This window comes from Hyperolius riggenbachi, chromosome 3 (genome assembly GCF_040937935.1).
Source record: "Hyperolius riggenbachi isolate aHypRig1 chromosome 3, aHypRig1.pri, whole genome shotgun sequence".
In the NCBI taxonomy this organism is placed as follows: Eukaryota; Metazoa; Chordata; class Amphibia; order Anura; family Hyperoliidae; genus Hyperolius; species Hyperolius riggenbachi.
Window position 1 is genome coordinate 65,120,138 of NC_090648.1, and position 14,658 is coordinate 65,134,795.

Below are 14,658 nucleotides of genomic sequence, written 5' to 3' on the forward strand. Positions count from 1 at the left end.
ACTTGGGGAGGGGTAGAGAGTGGCTGGGGGTAGAGCAGCGCTGAACACAAGACCCTGCTGTACACTGAATAGGGACTGTCTACAAATCTTATTCTGCAAAACTTTGTAGGATTCCTTATCAGTAGCTGAGCAGACGCAATCATTAGAACAACTGTGCAGAGAGCAGAACATTTTTTTCTCTCTGTGCCCTTAGTCATCAGTCTCTCGGGACAGGGAAAAGAAATGTCTCCCCCCACAGGGCCCCCTATGGCTTCTGGGACCCCCTGCGGCTGCATCCCTTGCAGGGTCTATTGTTACGCCCCTGCATATAGACTGGCAGATCCCCGGAATCCCTGTAATGTAATTCACAGTCAGACCAAGGTCCTCATTCAGATCACTTTTTCTCCTGAGCTGTCTCCTAGGAGGTCATTTTTCTTCTCCTGTTTAAAATAAGTTTTCAGCACTCTGCACTTTAACAATAGAACCGACCGTCCTTGGGGTGAGTATATCTGCCGGCAAATCGCTTGTGTGTTGCGGGTTGGGGGAGGGGTCGCTTTCAGGCTTAGATTTACCTCACACAGCTATAGGCACAGCTCTCCTGGCACCTCAGATTTCACGCTCCATGAATGAACCCTCCATGAATACAAACCTCCCCAGAACTTCACCGTTCGTCGCTCGTCCCAATATCGCTCACCAATACCGCTGTGCATCCAATCAAGCAAGTCGGCCAGATATCTTGCAGCATGTCCTACTGATTCCTGCGACCAATTTCGGCCTCAAATTGTTTGCGTCGATTGGGCACGCTCTTGGCGGCACAGATTTTCTTCCGATTCAAGTCGATCAGCCGCAAAGTTGCCTGATGTATGGCCACCTTAAAGAGTGAACCTCCAGACTAAAAATCGACTCAGCAGCACTGAAAAGGCCAGGTGTTTCTTTAACAGTTTTACAGCATCAGAACTTTGTTTCTCTTATGCAAGCCTCATTTTTAGCTGCACAGAAGAAAACTGCCCGGGCATTTTTACCCTGATGCTGTGCAAAGCATGATGGGATTTCTGATGTTGTTGTTCTCGTTCTGCTGTTTTGGTGCAATTTTTTTTTTTGACATTTTGAATTTGACATTTGAAGCCTAGTGTGTGCAGCTGGGAGGGGTTATCAGGACACAGGAAAGTTGGAACTGTGACTCATGCTCCCTGTCACCTCCTTTCAACCAAAAAGATGGCTGCCCCCATGACAAAGATGGCAGCCCCCATGAATCACAAACATGTGCCAGTTCTTTTAAAACAGGGTGGGTAAAATATTATATTACCTATCTGTTCTAATTAACATACAGTGGTGTGAAAAACTATTTGCCCCCTTCCTGATTTCTTATTCTTTTGCATGTTTGTCACACTTAAATGTTTCTGCTCATCAAAAACCGTTAACTATTAATCAAAGATAACATAATTGAACACAAAATGCAGTTTTAAATGATGGTTTTTATTATTTAGTGAGAAAAATAACTCAAAACCTACATGGCCCTGTGTGAAAAAGAAATTGCCCCCTGAACATAATAACTGGTTGGGCCACCCTTAGCAGCAATAACTGCAATCAAGCGTTTGCGATAACTTGCAACGAGTCTTTTACAGCGCTCTGGAGGAATTTTGGCCCACTCATCTTTGCAGAATTGTTGTAATTCAGCTTTATTTGAGGGTTTTCTAGGATGAACCCCCTTTTTAAGGTCATGCCACAACATCTCAATAGGATTCAGGTCAGGACTTTGACTAGGCCACTCCAAAGTCTTCATTTTGTTTTTCTTCAGCCAATCAGAGGTGAATTTGCTGGTGTGTTTTGGGTCATTGTCCTGCTGCAGCACCCAAGATCGCTTCAGCTTGAGTTGACAAACAGATGGCCGGACATTCTCCTTCAGGATTTTTTGGTAGACAGTAGAATTCATGGTTCCATCTATCACAGCAAGCCTTCCAGGTCCTGAAGCAGCAAAACAACCCCAGACTATCACACTACCACCACCATATTTTACTGTTGGTATGATGTTCTTTTGCTGAAATGCTGTGTTACTTCTACGCCAGATGTAACGGGACACTCACCTTCCAAAAAGTTCAACTTTTGTCTCGTCGGTCCACAAGGGATTTTCCCCAAAGTCTTGCCAATCATTGAGATGTTTTTTTAGCAAAATTGAGACGAGCCTTAATGCTCTTTTTGCTTAAAAGTGGTTTGCGCCTTGGATATCTGCCATGCAGGCCATTTTTGCCCAGTCTCTTTCTTATGGTGGAGTCATGAACAATGACCTTAATTGAGGCAAGTGAGGCCCCTGCAGTTCTTTAGATGTTGTCCTGGGGTCTTTTGTGGCCTCTCGGATGAGTTTTCTCTGCGCTCTTCGGGTAATTTTGGTCGGCCAGCCACTCCTGGGAAGGCTCATCACTGTTCCATGTTTTTGCCATTTGTGGATAATGGCTCTCACTGTGGTTCGCTGGAGTCCCAAAGCTTTAGAAATGGCTTTATAACCTTTACCAGACTGATAGATCTCAATGACAGTACTTTGTTCTCATTTGTTCCTGAATTTCTTTGGATCTTGGCATGATGTCTAGCTTTTGAGGTGCTTTTGGTCTACTTCTATGTGTCAGATAGCTCCTATTTAAATGATTTCTTGATTGAAACAGGCGTGGCAGTAATCAGGCCTGGGGGTGACTACAGAAATTGAACTCAGGTGTGATAAACCACAGTTTAGTTATTTTTTAACAAGGGGGGCAATCACTTTTTCACACAGGGCCATGTAGATTTGGAGGTTTTTTTTCTCACTAAATATTAAAAACCATCATTTAAAACTGCATTTTGTGTTCAATTATGTTATCTTTGACTAATAGTTAACGGTTTTTGATGAGCAGAAACATTTAAGTGTGACAAACATGCAAAAGAATAAGAAATCAGGAAGGGGGCAAATAGTTTTTCACACCACTGTAACTAATGTAACTTAGTGACAGTATGTTTGTTTAGGCTGAAGTTCCCCTTTAAAGAGGAACTTTAGCCTAAACAAACATACTGTCATTAGGTTACATTAGTTATGTTAATTAAATATATAGGTAATATAATCTCTTACCCACCCTGTTTTAAAAGAATTGGCAAATGTTTGTGATTTCATGAGGGCAGCCATCTTTTTGATTGAAAGGAGGTGACAGGGAGCATGAGACACAGTTCTAACTGTCGTGTGTGCATGAGACACAGTTCTAACTGTCGTGTGTGCTGATCACCCCTTGCAGCTGCTAGGCAACAAGATCAACAACATCAGAAATCCCATCATGCTTTGCACAGCATCAGGGGAAAAATGCCCGAGCAGATTTCTTTGATGGGGCGGAGCTTAGCTTCTAAGCAGCTACAAATAAGGCTTAGGTATGAAAAACAAAGTTCTGATGCAGTGAACCTGTTAAAGAAACACTAAGCCTTTTCAGTACTGCAGAGTAGATTTTTAGTCTGGAGGTTCACTTTAACAGCGAAGACTTTTTTTTTATTAACTTGTTCTTCTTTAACATCTTTTTTTTTGAAAAGTGAAAAGTGAAATGTTTTCCCAGCAACAAAGGGAACGCCATCTCAGCGAGCCAATATACGACCTCTACAGAGCCAGACTCGGCCTTCATCTGTAATACACATAATTCCACAGCACTGTCATCACACAAACACAAACCATGAGGCAGAAACCCCACTGATCATACGCCGCAATCATCCACAATTATGTTATTAAAATGTTTTTCTTGATATTCCGTCCGCTGAAAGAATGATTGCGGTGTTGGAGTGACTGAATATGCCTCAGGACTGCCTTATTTTAGGTGTACACAAACAATCTCATCCTATTTGTTGCCACAACACGCCAAGGTTGAAAGCAAAACTGGAATGGCATTGTGAAGGAGGACAGCGCCACACAAATGACCCTGACACAAAAACGCCGGGGATCGCGGTTTGCAACTCTCAGCTTAGTGCTGTCGCCACCGTCCGTACCAGAGGCTAGCTATAGTGTTTCTGAGGCGGCCAGGGCCGGATTTACCATAAGGCAATGTAGGCACGTGCCTACAGGCACCTGATGGTAGTAAGATGGCTCACTCCTCTCCTTGAGCTCCTCCATCCCTCCTTTCCTATGCAGAGTCCTGATGAGTGAAAATGAGAGGTTACTCAGCCTGCTCTAGGCATTCCACTGATGAGATCTCCCTTCAGTCAGGGACGCCTAATACTTGGGGGCACCTCTAGCTACTTAATACTAAGGGTACTTCTGGCTACCTTACACTAAGGCACACCTGTAGCTATGTATGACAAGCAAGGTAAGTAAGGGAGAAGTGACAGCTGGGCCAGCCAGCACACTCGTGGTGCGATTCAGCGGGGGCTTGTAGGTTCATGGAGGGCAAAGTCTAAAGCGCCAGGACATCTGTGCCTATAGGCTCCTATGATATAAATCCGGGCCTGGGAGCGGCACCTTCTTGGTACAGATTTTCAGTGATTAAGCAAGCACCCACGGAGTGGTTTTCAGATATGATGTGCTAAGACTTGTAGTGCCTCTGCACAGGTAGACACTCCGCCATGTGGATGGGAGGATTTAGCTTGTGGGCATGATGGGAATATTATGGGATGTTACCCATTTGCATGTTAGAGGCTGCAGTTCTCTATGCAGTCCGCCTGAACACTGCTACACGCTGATTGGCTAGGGATACCCATATTTGATTGGCTCAGGGGTCCTGAGGAGACCTATTTAAGGGTGATTTATGGTGCTTATTGGTATGATATGATTCTATCCAGCTTGAGAAAGGTCTATGACCGAAACAGCGGGGCTGTCGCTGATTGGAAGATTGTCATGCTATTTTAAACAATAAAGAGCTATTTATACTAGTGATGGTGCTGACTTGACTGAAGGAAGGCACCTTCTTGGTACCGCAGCAGGAGATAGTTTGAAGGTTTCCAGGCTTAGAGTATAACGGACAGGCTGGAGGAGAGAATTCCAAAGGAGAGGTGAGGCTTGTGAGAAGTCCTGGATGTGAGAGGAAGTGACCAAGCTAGAGGACAAAAGGTTCTTCTGAGAGGAACGAAGGTTCTGGGTGGGATGGTATCTAGCGATTAGTGATTAAATTTTAGAAGGTGAAAATGTATGTAGAGCTTTGTATGATAGGATGAGGTGTTTAAACTGGATGCGTTGGCTAAGGGATAGCCAATGAAGGGATTGGAAGAGAGGGGTGGCATCAGATGAGCGAGAGAAGAGGTGGATGAGACAGGCAGAAGAGTTCAGTAGGGACTGGAGGGGCAACAGTCTGGTTTTTGGTATCCCACAGAGGAGTGTGCTACAGTAGTCAAGACAGGATATGATTAGAGCGCGTACAAGCATTTTAGTTGCCTTTTGTGAAAGGAAGGGACAATTGTGGAAATGTTTTTTCTTTGTTAGTGTTAAAGAGATTCTGTAATCGAAAAAAAGCTTTCCTGGGGGTTACTCACCTCAGTAGGGGGAAGCCTCTGGACACTATCGAGGCTACCCCCGTCCTCCTGTGTCCCACGGCGGTCTCGCTGCAGCCCACAGAACGCACAGCCGACAATTTGTCCGGCTGTGCAATATTTACCTATTCTGGCTCCAGCGGGGGCGCTGTTGCAGCTCTTCCCACGGAGATAGGCGAAAATAGCCGATCTCCGTCGGGTCCGCTCTACTGCGCAGGCGTATGAGACTTGCGCCTGCGCAGATCGGCCCGACAGCGATCGGCTATTTCCGCCTATCTCCGGGTGGAGAGCCGATACTGCGCCTGCGCTGGAGCCGGGAAGGTAAATATTTACATCCCCGCTGTTCGGGGAGCTTTATCTCCGCTGCCGTAGGACACAGGAGGACAGGTGAAGCCTCTGGATCCTATTGAGGTGAGTACCCCCCAGGGGAACTTTTTTCGTTACAGATTTTCTTTAAAGGATACCAGAAGCGAACTAAGTAGGAAAAAAGGGGGAAGCAGGCATGTACTGGCAGCTGTCCTGATGCCCACCGCTCCCCCCGTTCTCCCCTCTGCCCCTCCGATCATCCCATAAATGCCCCCCCTGCAGCCTTTTCTGGGTCTCCGGAGTTGGGCATTAGTGCGCAGGCCTAAGCGCATGACATAGTCATGACGTCATGCTCATGGGCAGAGCACTCCTGGCCGTGGGTGCGTGATGTAGGAGGCAGCTGCAGGATTACCGCCTGGCGCCCAGGGCCGGATTTGTACTCTTTACCGCCCAAGGCCGCTGTCACCAGCCTCCCCCTTCAGTATAGGTAGCCAGATTACCCCTCCCCCTTCCCTCTAGTATAGGTAACCTGATACCCCTCCCCTTCCGGTATAGGTAGCCAGTTGACCCTTCCCCCTTTCCCTCTAGAATAGGTAGCCAGATGACTCCCTTAATCCCGCCTTTTCCCACCCCCCTTTCAGTATAGGTAGCCAGCTCGCCTTCACACTGCAGCAGTCATCAGTGTTACTCATTTCTCCATTCGTCTCCAGTGCAGAAGCTTCCTCTTCCCCTCTGTCTCCCCTCTGTCTCCAATGCTGCCCAAGTCCATAGCTGCCGGCCACAATGCAAACATGCTTAGAGAGCATGGTGGTCGTTGAACAGGCACTCGCCTGATCTCCCTGGATTGCAGCATAAGTTCAGCCTGCTGCTTTGGTGCCCTTGCTCCTGTGGTGCCCTAGGCCATGGCCTAGGTGGCCTTGCCTGAAATCCGGCCCTGCTGGCGCCTGCGCATTAATGCCCGACTCCAGCGACTCAGAAGAGGCTGCCAGGGGGGGGCATTTAGGTAGGATCAGAGGGGCAGAGAGGAGAACGCACTGGCGTATCCAGACGGGGGTTCTGGATGTATAGACCACCTGAGAGGGGCGGGGAGAGGCGGAGATCAGCACAGATTGATGCGAATGGAGGCAGAGCTACAGCTCAAAGCTCTGCCTCCCCGGACAGCAAAATCCACGACCTGGAAAGTCATGGAATTTTGCCCCAGGATATTGGGGGTAATAATTGGAGCGTTCAGCCACGGGGATTCGGCGTTTGGCATTAATGCTAAAGAGGACTATCAAGTGAAAAAAGTTTTTTTAGAGGCTTTTCTACGGGGGGGAGCTGTGGGCATCAGGACAGCTGCCAGTACATGCAGCTCCACCCATTTTTCCTGCTTAGTTTGCCTCTGGTATCCTTTAAGTTTAAGGAAATGAGGGGACATGACTGCACCCACAAGTGCGCACACAGTGTACCAAAAGTGGGAGGCTAAGGAAAAGTGTGGGTTTTTTTTATATAAAAAGATACTCTAGGAATGTGGTTGCCATGAAATAGTAATGTTTAGCATGTTATCAGGATAATCAGGGAGTCATTAGAGCTGGGTGTGAGGGGTATTTGCAGGCCATAACTATATCATAACTAATAATCAAGAACATGTAATTAGTCAGTCCGTTGTACTGGCACTGCTCAGATCATTTACGTCTCATACCACTCTCTATGCTGGTTTTGGCAGACCAATCAGTGCTTTGCAGCGCTCTATAATCATCCTTCATCATCAATCTATGCCAGCCTTTGCTGTGCTCAGTGACTTAGCTTTGGAGTCACAGGCCCCAGTGCAAACGGCACACTGTCCCCTACCCCAGCACTGTATGTACACTCGGGGGACGGATCTTCGACCAGGCAACTAAAGCACTTGCTTGGGGCCGCAGTCATAGTCTAAGGGCCCCAGGCAAGGTAGGTACTGGCAGCCTTGGGGTGAGGGGAGGGCGGCTAACTGACTGGCCCAAGTGCTCCCCTTCTCGCCCTCCCTCTCCTTGCAGGACTGTGGGCACACAGGAAGATACTCACGGCTTCCGAAATTCCTGCACTGACAGCTCTCTTCCGCTGCACAAACCAGCGTCCTCTCCATGGTTACAGGAACAGCATGTGACCGTACGTTTCCGGCGTGTCACATGACAAGAGATGCGTTGCACGTGCAGTCACATGGTACTACTGTAACCAGTAATCAGCGCAGGAATGTCAGAAGTCGGTGAGTATCGTCCTGTACCTGCACTGTCCCGCACGGAGAGGGAGGGGGTACTGGTTGAAAGGGGGGCACATCTGACTATAGGGGGAAATGGGGGCTCATCTGGCTATAGGAGGAAATGGGGGCACATCTGACTATAGGGGGAAATGGGGGCACATCTGACTATGTTGCTGTCACTTACAGTAGATAGTAAAAAGCTAACAGATTTGACAGATTTTGGACTTGTCCATCTCCTCATGGGGGATGCTCAGTATTTTCTTTATTCTTTACAAAAATACTTCCTGTAAATGGCCTGTACAAAGATGTTGGCCGGTTTCCCTACTCATTTGCATGCTATTTTGGCAGTTGGACTGACACTATCTAATATACGTAACATCGAGATAGGAAAAAGTAATTTAGAGTGCATTCTAGTCTTGTAGAAATGCATGTTTATATGTATGTATTTTCATTTTTTTTCTGATTGTAACCTTTAATGATTACTAGTATACAAAGCACATATTGGCCTCGATTCCCTAACCAGTGCTAACATAGTTAGCCCATCTTAAGGCTTTGGACGTGCAAACTAGGGTGCTAAGTAGTTTACACGTCCAAAGCTGTTACTGATCGTGCGCAAAGAGAACCCCTCAGGTCCAGGGGCCCTTGTGCAGTTCAAACCTCTGTATTCCATATTGCTACGCCTACATCTTCATTCCCTTATAAACAATGCTCCCTGGCAGCCATGCTGAGCTTTGGGGTTTAGTTGTGTTTGAGTCACACGTGCAACAAGCATGCAGTGAGTTGAGTCACACCAGAGTCACAGCATCTGATCTGCATGCCTATTCTGGGCCAGTGTCTGATAGTGTTAAGCTGGGTTCACAGTGGTCGTTGCGATGCATTGGGAAAGCGTCATCGCAAGTTATCTGCACAGTGGGGTCAATTCATAAAAGGCTTTGCGGTAAAATAAATCTGGTCGGGAAAATACCGCATTCGGTATTTTAGACTTTTGTGTGCTAATCCATAAACATTTTCACAGCTGTGATAGAAGTGGGGGCATCTACCGAAATAAGCTGGCGGTAACATGAGAAGCTGCCTGTTGTTACATTTCTCCGTGCAGAGAGAGCATTACAATTTAAGAGGCATACCCAACTTCCCTTCAGATGTACATGTTTTGTTATACTGCCTCTGCTTGCCCTGAATCTGCACTGAATCTGTCTATTAGTCTTTCTAAACAATCTATTTAATTGCCACAGCTTAGAAGAACTTCAGGAAATGTTACACATGCCAGGCTTCCTGATGTTCACCTCCAGCAAATACACATCTGAAAAACAGGTACCCAAGAGGTTAGAAACACAGCCTAAGATATTCAAGGGAAGCCTTGTTTGTTTCGCTAAGCTGCTGGCTTGGGGGGGGATCTCACTGCTTCTGCTGAGTCTCCATTAAAGTGGAATTGTCACCATAAAAATCAAATTTCAACAGCAACTGGTCTGAGTGTATTAAGTGATAAAGATGCTAATCCTGCATTCAAAACTTGCAATACTTTTTCTGCTGTTATGGTTTGTAGTTATCACATACTTTAGGAGCACTGGCCCTAGTGCCAAAAAGTTGAATGCTGGGAGTTTTTTATCTATAATCTATTCCTCCACTTCCATTTATTTCCCTGCCTTGCTGCTTGTCAGAAACACCCTCTGATTACTTGTGTTTACAAGCAAGGCTGAGGTGACTCAGTGATTGGATGTGTAAACAAAAAAAAGACAGTGCAGTTGTTAGTATACACCTCAGTGGGAGTGTCTGAAGACTCTGGGAGGAGGGCAGCTAATGAATACACAATGAGCAAGAGAAGGGAGGGGGGGAAACAAGAGTCAGGGAGGATATGATGTCAGCATTAGCTTGGCAAGATGGCCACTGCCTGGAATAGGATTTTCTGCTTTTCCTTTATAAAATTCACAGGAATCGTTACGTGGATAGCACAATACATCTGTTATGTAAGTAGAACTAGTATGTATCTACTTATATATGTGTTTTTATTTCTAGGTTGGCATAGGTGTCGCTTGTTCTTTAACATCACACAGGCCCTCTCTTTTATCGCTCTCTTATCACCTCTTAAAAGCAGGCGCCATTACCACCTGCTCTAATCTTTATGAATTGACATTTACTGACATGTGTTGAGATAATTACCACACAAGTCGGTAATTTACCTCGTTGCTCGGGAATTTCAGCTTTTCATGTGGTAACAGCTTTTATGAATCAGCTGTTGTCAGCATTACCGCATGCGGTAATGCTTTATGAATCGAGGCCATTACGTCAAATACAGTGAAGCATCCAGTCAATGAAAAGTATGCTTAAAGAGACACTGTTAACATGCACATTTTGCAGTAACACACTGCATGCAGTGCATTACGATGCCGTACACCGTTATACCACAATGCACCCGTTACAGTGTGAACACGATAGGTGGTGTACTGCAGTGTGGGAAGCCACGTTAGAAAGCTACAGTTGCGCCACACCGCAACGCACCACTGTGAACTCAGCCGCAAGGTAGGTATTAACGATACAATTTTTCAAACGATCCAATTTGATCAGATTAATGGAATCGATCCATTTTTCAAGTCTATTCCATCAATCTGATCGGATTGGTTCGCAACTTTCCTCCCGTTAGTGGTTCCAAGCCATCGTTTTCAAACGTTATTAAGCTTGGATTTGACGATTAATCGTCCAGAGAATTGTATTGTTAATGGCCACCTTTAGAGGCATAGAATGAAGATGGCAGCCTCTGTATTACCCTCACTTCAGTTCCCTTTAAAATGGACCTGAACTCTTGCACAGGACAGAAGGAAAACAGAGAAATACACCCTGTATGTATTTAGAGCAGGGGTCTCAAACTCAATTTACCTGGGGGCCGCAGGAGGCAAAGTCAGGATGAGGCTGGGCCGCATAAGGGATTTCACAAAAAAAGTCCTCAAATGTCATTATTAACAGTTTTAATTATTTCTTCTGAACATGAAGTGTCCTACCTTATAGTTCGCTTCAGTGCTCCCATTACAAGTAATCCGCCGTGTCCTCGCCGCAAAACGAGGGCTGCAGAGTCCCCAAATCGCCCGGGGGGTAATCCGCCGGCATTTCCTGGAAGGGGCAGAGCTTTCAGCTTCAGCTCTGCCCCTCCTGACGTCAATCGCGGCGGATCGCCGTCTCTGCCCGCCCCTCTCACTCTTCCTTCACAGAGAGGGGCGGGGAGAGGCGGCGATTGACGTCAGGAGGGGTAGAGCTACAGCTGGAAGCTCTGCCCCTCAGCGCAGTCGTGGATGTTTGCCCGGGGGATTTGGGGGCTCTGCAGCCCTCGTTTAGCGGCGGGGATGCGGCGGATTACTTGGGGGCACTGAAGCGAACTATAAGGTAAAATAGGCAAAAATAGTTTGCTTCTGTGTCTCTTTTGCTTTTGCTAGCGCGGGCCACAAAATATTGTACCGAGGGCCGCAAATGGCCCGCGGGCCGCGAGTTTGATACCCCTGATTTAGAGTTTTAGCCTGTCTAATTCCCCCTCATCTGTGTCTAATCAGCACCATAATTTAATCTCTCAGCTGTGTCAGCTCAGAAAACTCCTCTGCCACGGCAGAGCAGCTAATTTATAAACACATGATCTTAACAATATGTCTGCTTCCATGAAAGCAGGAAGGAGACACACTACAGATTTATTGCAGGATTTGTATCAGTAATGAAAAAGACATTTTTTCCCTTTAAAGAGACACTTAAGCGGAAAAGTGTAGTACGGATAATTACTAGAACATTAGTAGCAAAGAAAATATTCTCATATTTTTATTTTCAGTTATATAGTGTTTTTTATAACATTGCATCATTCTCTAATATTTGCGGTTTACACACTACTCAGTATTCTAAATGATTTTACAGAGCAGGCTAGTGAACTTTTAAACTGTCCTCTGGAGAGTAAAAGAAAATACAGTGACTGACAGTTGAGATAACAAGCTTCAGAAGACAGAGCTCTCTGCGACTTTGAGTGCTCGTTTACACTAAGGGCGTTTTTGCCCTTTTTTTTCAAACGCAAGGGATTTTAAAAATCCCTAAGAACGTTTGTACAATGATTCTCTATGACAGAGTTCACATCTGAGCGGTTAGTTTACAATACGTTCAGAGAAGCGCTGCATGGGCCATTTTTAGGGCCTGTTCAGACTGCACGCGTTTCCTGCCGCGTTTTGGAAACGCGTGCAGGAGGCAGACACGCATGACATCAGACAGTGCATAGACTGCACTGTCTGATGTTCACACTGCATGCGTTCCCGACCTGTGCGGTCCGGGAACGCATGCTGCACGCAGATTTTACAAAAACGCGCGGCTGTCCCATTCACTTTTCAGTGATGGGATCAGCCGCGCAACGCACACAAACGCGGATGGCGTGCGTTCGTACGCATTGCGTTCCGCATGCGTGGCCGTCCGCATTTTGCAGTCTGAATGGGCCGTAGGCGATTCTGCCTCAATGAAAGGTTTAGAAAAAACTCAAAACGCTCACAAAATCGCTTTGTGCAGCGACTGCGTTCGCGTTTTAAAGAATAAATACATTGCATTTATTCTTTTCCGTTTCAAAGAGTTCAGGGAGTGAATTACTAAACTGCTCGGAAAAAAGTACAAAAGTGCTAAGTACAAAAACAAATCGCCCGCCCAACCACCGGGAATAAAAGAAAAAAAAGGCGTGTCCAAAACCGCCCACTGCTAACGGCCACGTGAACGGAACGCAATGTGAACAAGGCCTGAAAGTGGTGGAGCTCAATGGCTCTTTTGCATAGATAACAACTGGAGTTTCTTAACTCTTCCTGTACTGGAAACAATATTAGACTTACTGTATGTCTCTGCTCCTAATGTTTTATTTCTTAGCTGTACTATACATACAAATCATTACATCATAATTTTTCGCTTTAGTGTCTCTTTAAAGGTTATTATGCTGTTGCTTATCTTTGAGAAGAGAGAGGATGTTCTGAGTTGAGGTCTGCTTTAAGTGTCTTCCCACAACGCTTGCCATAGACAGTGGTAAGACATCAGACCGTGAGCCTGGCTGACGCACTGTGACAGTAACAGCTCAGCGGACTGAATGGAATGGATTGTGGAAAATGTGTCAGCACTAATCATTATAATTACAATAAACCTACGGTAATTAATGAATATAGCAGTCTCTTGCATAAGCTCCTGAGACAAACAAGATGTAATCAAGGCAAAGGCCACCAGGGTAAGTGTCTAGCCGTACAGCCTGGCATGCACTAGCAGACCCCTCCTGACTGATCGACATCTGATCAGAGAGCGATCTATTGCTGCCACACTGCACTGAGATTTTTAATACATGTCATCATTATTAATATTTATTGTATTTATAAAGCGCCAATATATTACACAGCGCCAGGGATGGGCTTTCGAGTGATTACTCGTGATTCAAATGAGGCTTAATTGGCGCAGGTGTGTGGCGGGGATACAAGGGGTTATTTACCCATAATTCTGCCGTCCGCCCTGCGTTCCAAACAGCTTGCACGCATCCTATTGGTCGCATTGCAAGCCTCACAGCGCCGCACTTCCTCCTTCCGACAAGCCTGACAAGAGAAGATTTATTTACCTCTCCGGGATCCTGCGCAGACACAGTAGTGGCTTTTCGTGTGGGCTAGGCGGAAATACTCGAGTTCCATCGTATCTGCTCTACTGCGCAGGCGCAAAGGATTCGCGCCCGCGCAGCAGAGCGGATACATAGTTATCGGCTATTTCTGCCTTAACCCGAAGGAAGAGTGGCTAGTGCGCCTGCGCAGGTTCGTGGTAGGTAAATATTTACCTCGCCGCAATTCGACGGAGGACGGGGAAGCCTTGTTAGGATCCAGAGGTTTCCCTCTCCTGAGTTAATCACCCCTCAGGGGACATTTTTTTAATACAGATTTTCTTTAAGAGGAGGGGAGATGGACACACTAGGTGGGGCTGTAGAATAAGTATTCAGCTGTGTGGTAGGGGGTGGGTAGCCTCTCATGCTTCAGTGGGCAGAGCTGTGCGAATATCCATCAGAGGCAGGGCCGGTTCTAGCTACAATGAGGCCCAAGGGAAAAAGTAACTTGGGGGGCCCTAGCAACACCCCCGGCAGCCCCAAGCCAACTCCCAGGACCCATCCCACCACCCTCCCTCCCACACAAAATTATTAGGTGTCCATGATATGTCCCCAGATGCATTGTTGGGTCCTCATTATTCCCCTTCTTTCCCTTACAAATTCAGAGTTTACACACAGTGGAGTCTTACATATTTCAGGCAGGACCGTGTTCTGAACTTCTCCCAACCAACCCCTCTTTTCCTCATTCTCTGCAAGGCACGTATAGGATGGGGGGCCCCTACAGGCTCTGGGGCCCTGGGGCAATTGCCCCCTTTGCCTCTATGGTAGAGCCGGCCCTGATCAGAGGGAATCACGTCTTACCTTATGCCGGCTCTCATCCTCTCCATCTGTTGTCAGGCAGCGATAGGCTTGCAGGACAATCCCCCAACTCATGTCCAGATCCAGCGACAGGCTACTGCGTGACCCCGGATCCCCGAACATAGCGGCCCGCTGCAAGACAAATGGGAGGGGTAACAGCTGCGGGATAACTAGTGAAAATAACATCATAAATATCATTGCTTATTTTTTTCTATATTTAGTCTGTGATTGGCCCATTGTAAAATCTTTCCTCTCCCCGATTTCCATTCTGACATTT

General features: G+C 46.5%; 1 protein-coding gene across 2 annotated transcripts in view; it reads right to left on the reverse strand.

Annotated features, from left to right (window-relative positions):
- The window catches only part of RGL3 (ral guanine nucleotide dissociation stimulator like 3), a 115,962-nt gene that overhangs the window by 91,502 nt on the left and 9,802 nt on the right, over positions 1-14,658 (reverse strand). For both annotated transcript variants that reach the window (XM_068274249.1, XM_068274250.1), the window contains exon 2: positions 14,385-14,513. In XM_068274249.1, coding sequence (XP_068130350.1) covers positions 14,385-14,504 — 120 coding nt within the window. In that variant the 5' untranslated portion in view covers positions 14,505-14,513. The remainder of the gene's footprint in view (positions 1-14,384; positions 14,514-14,658) is intronic.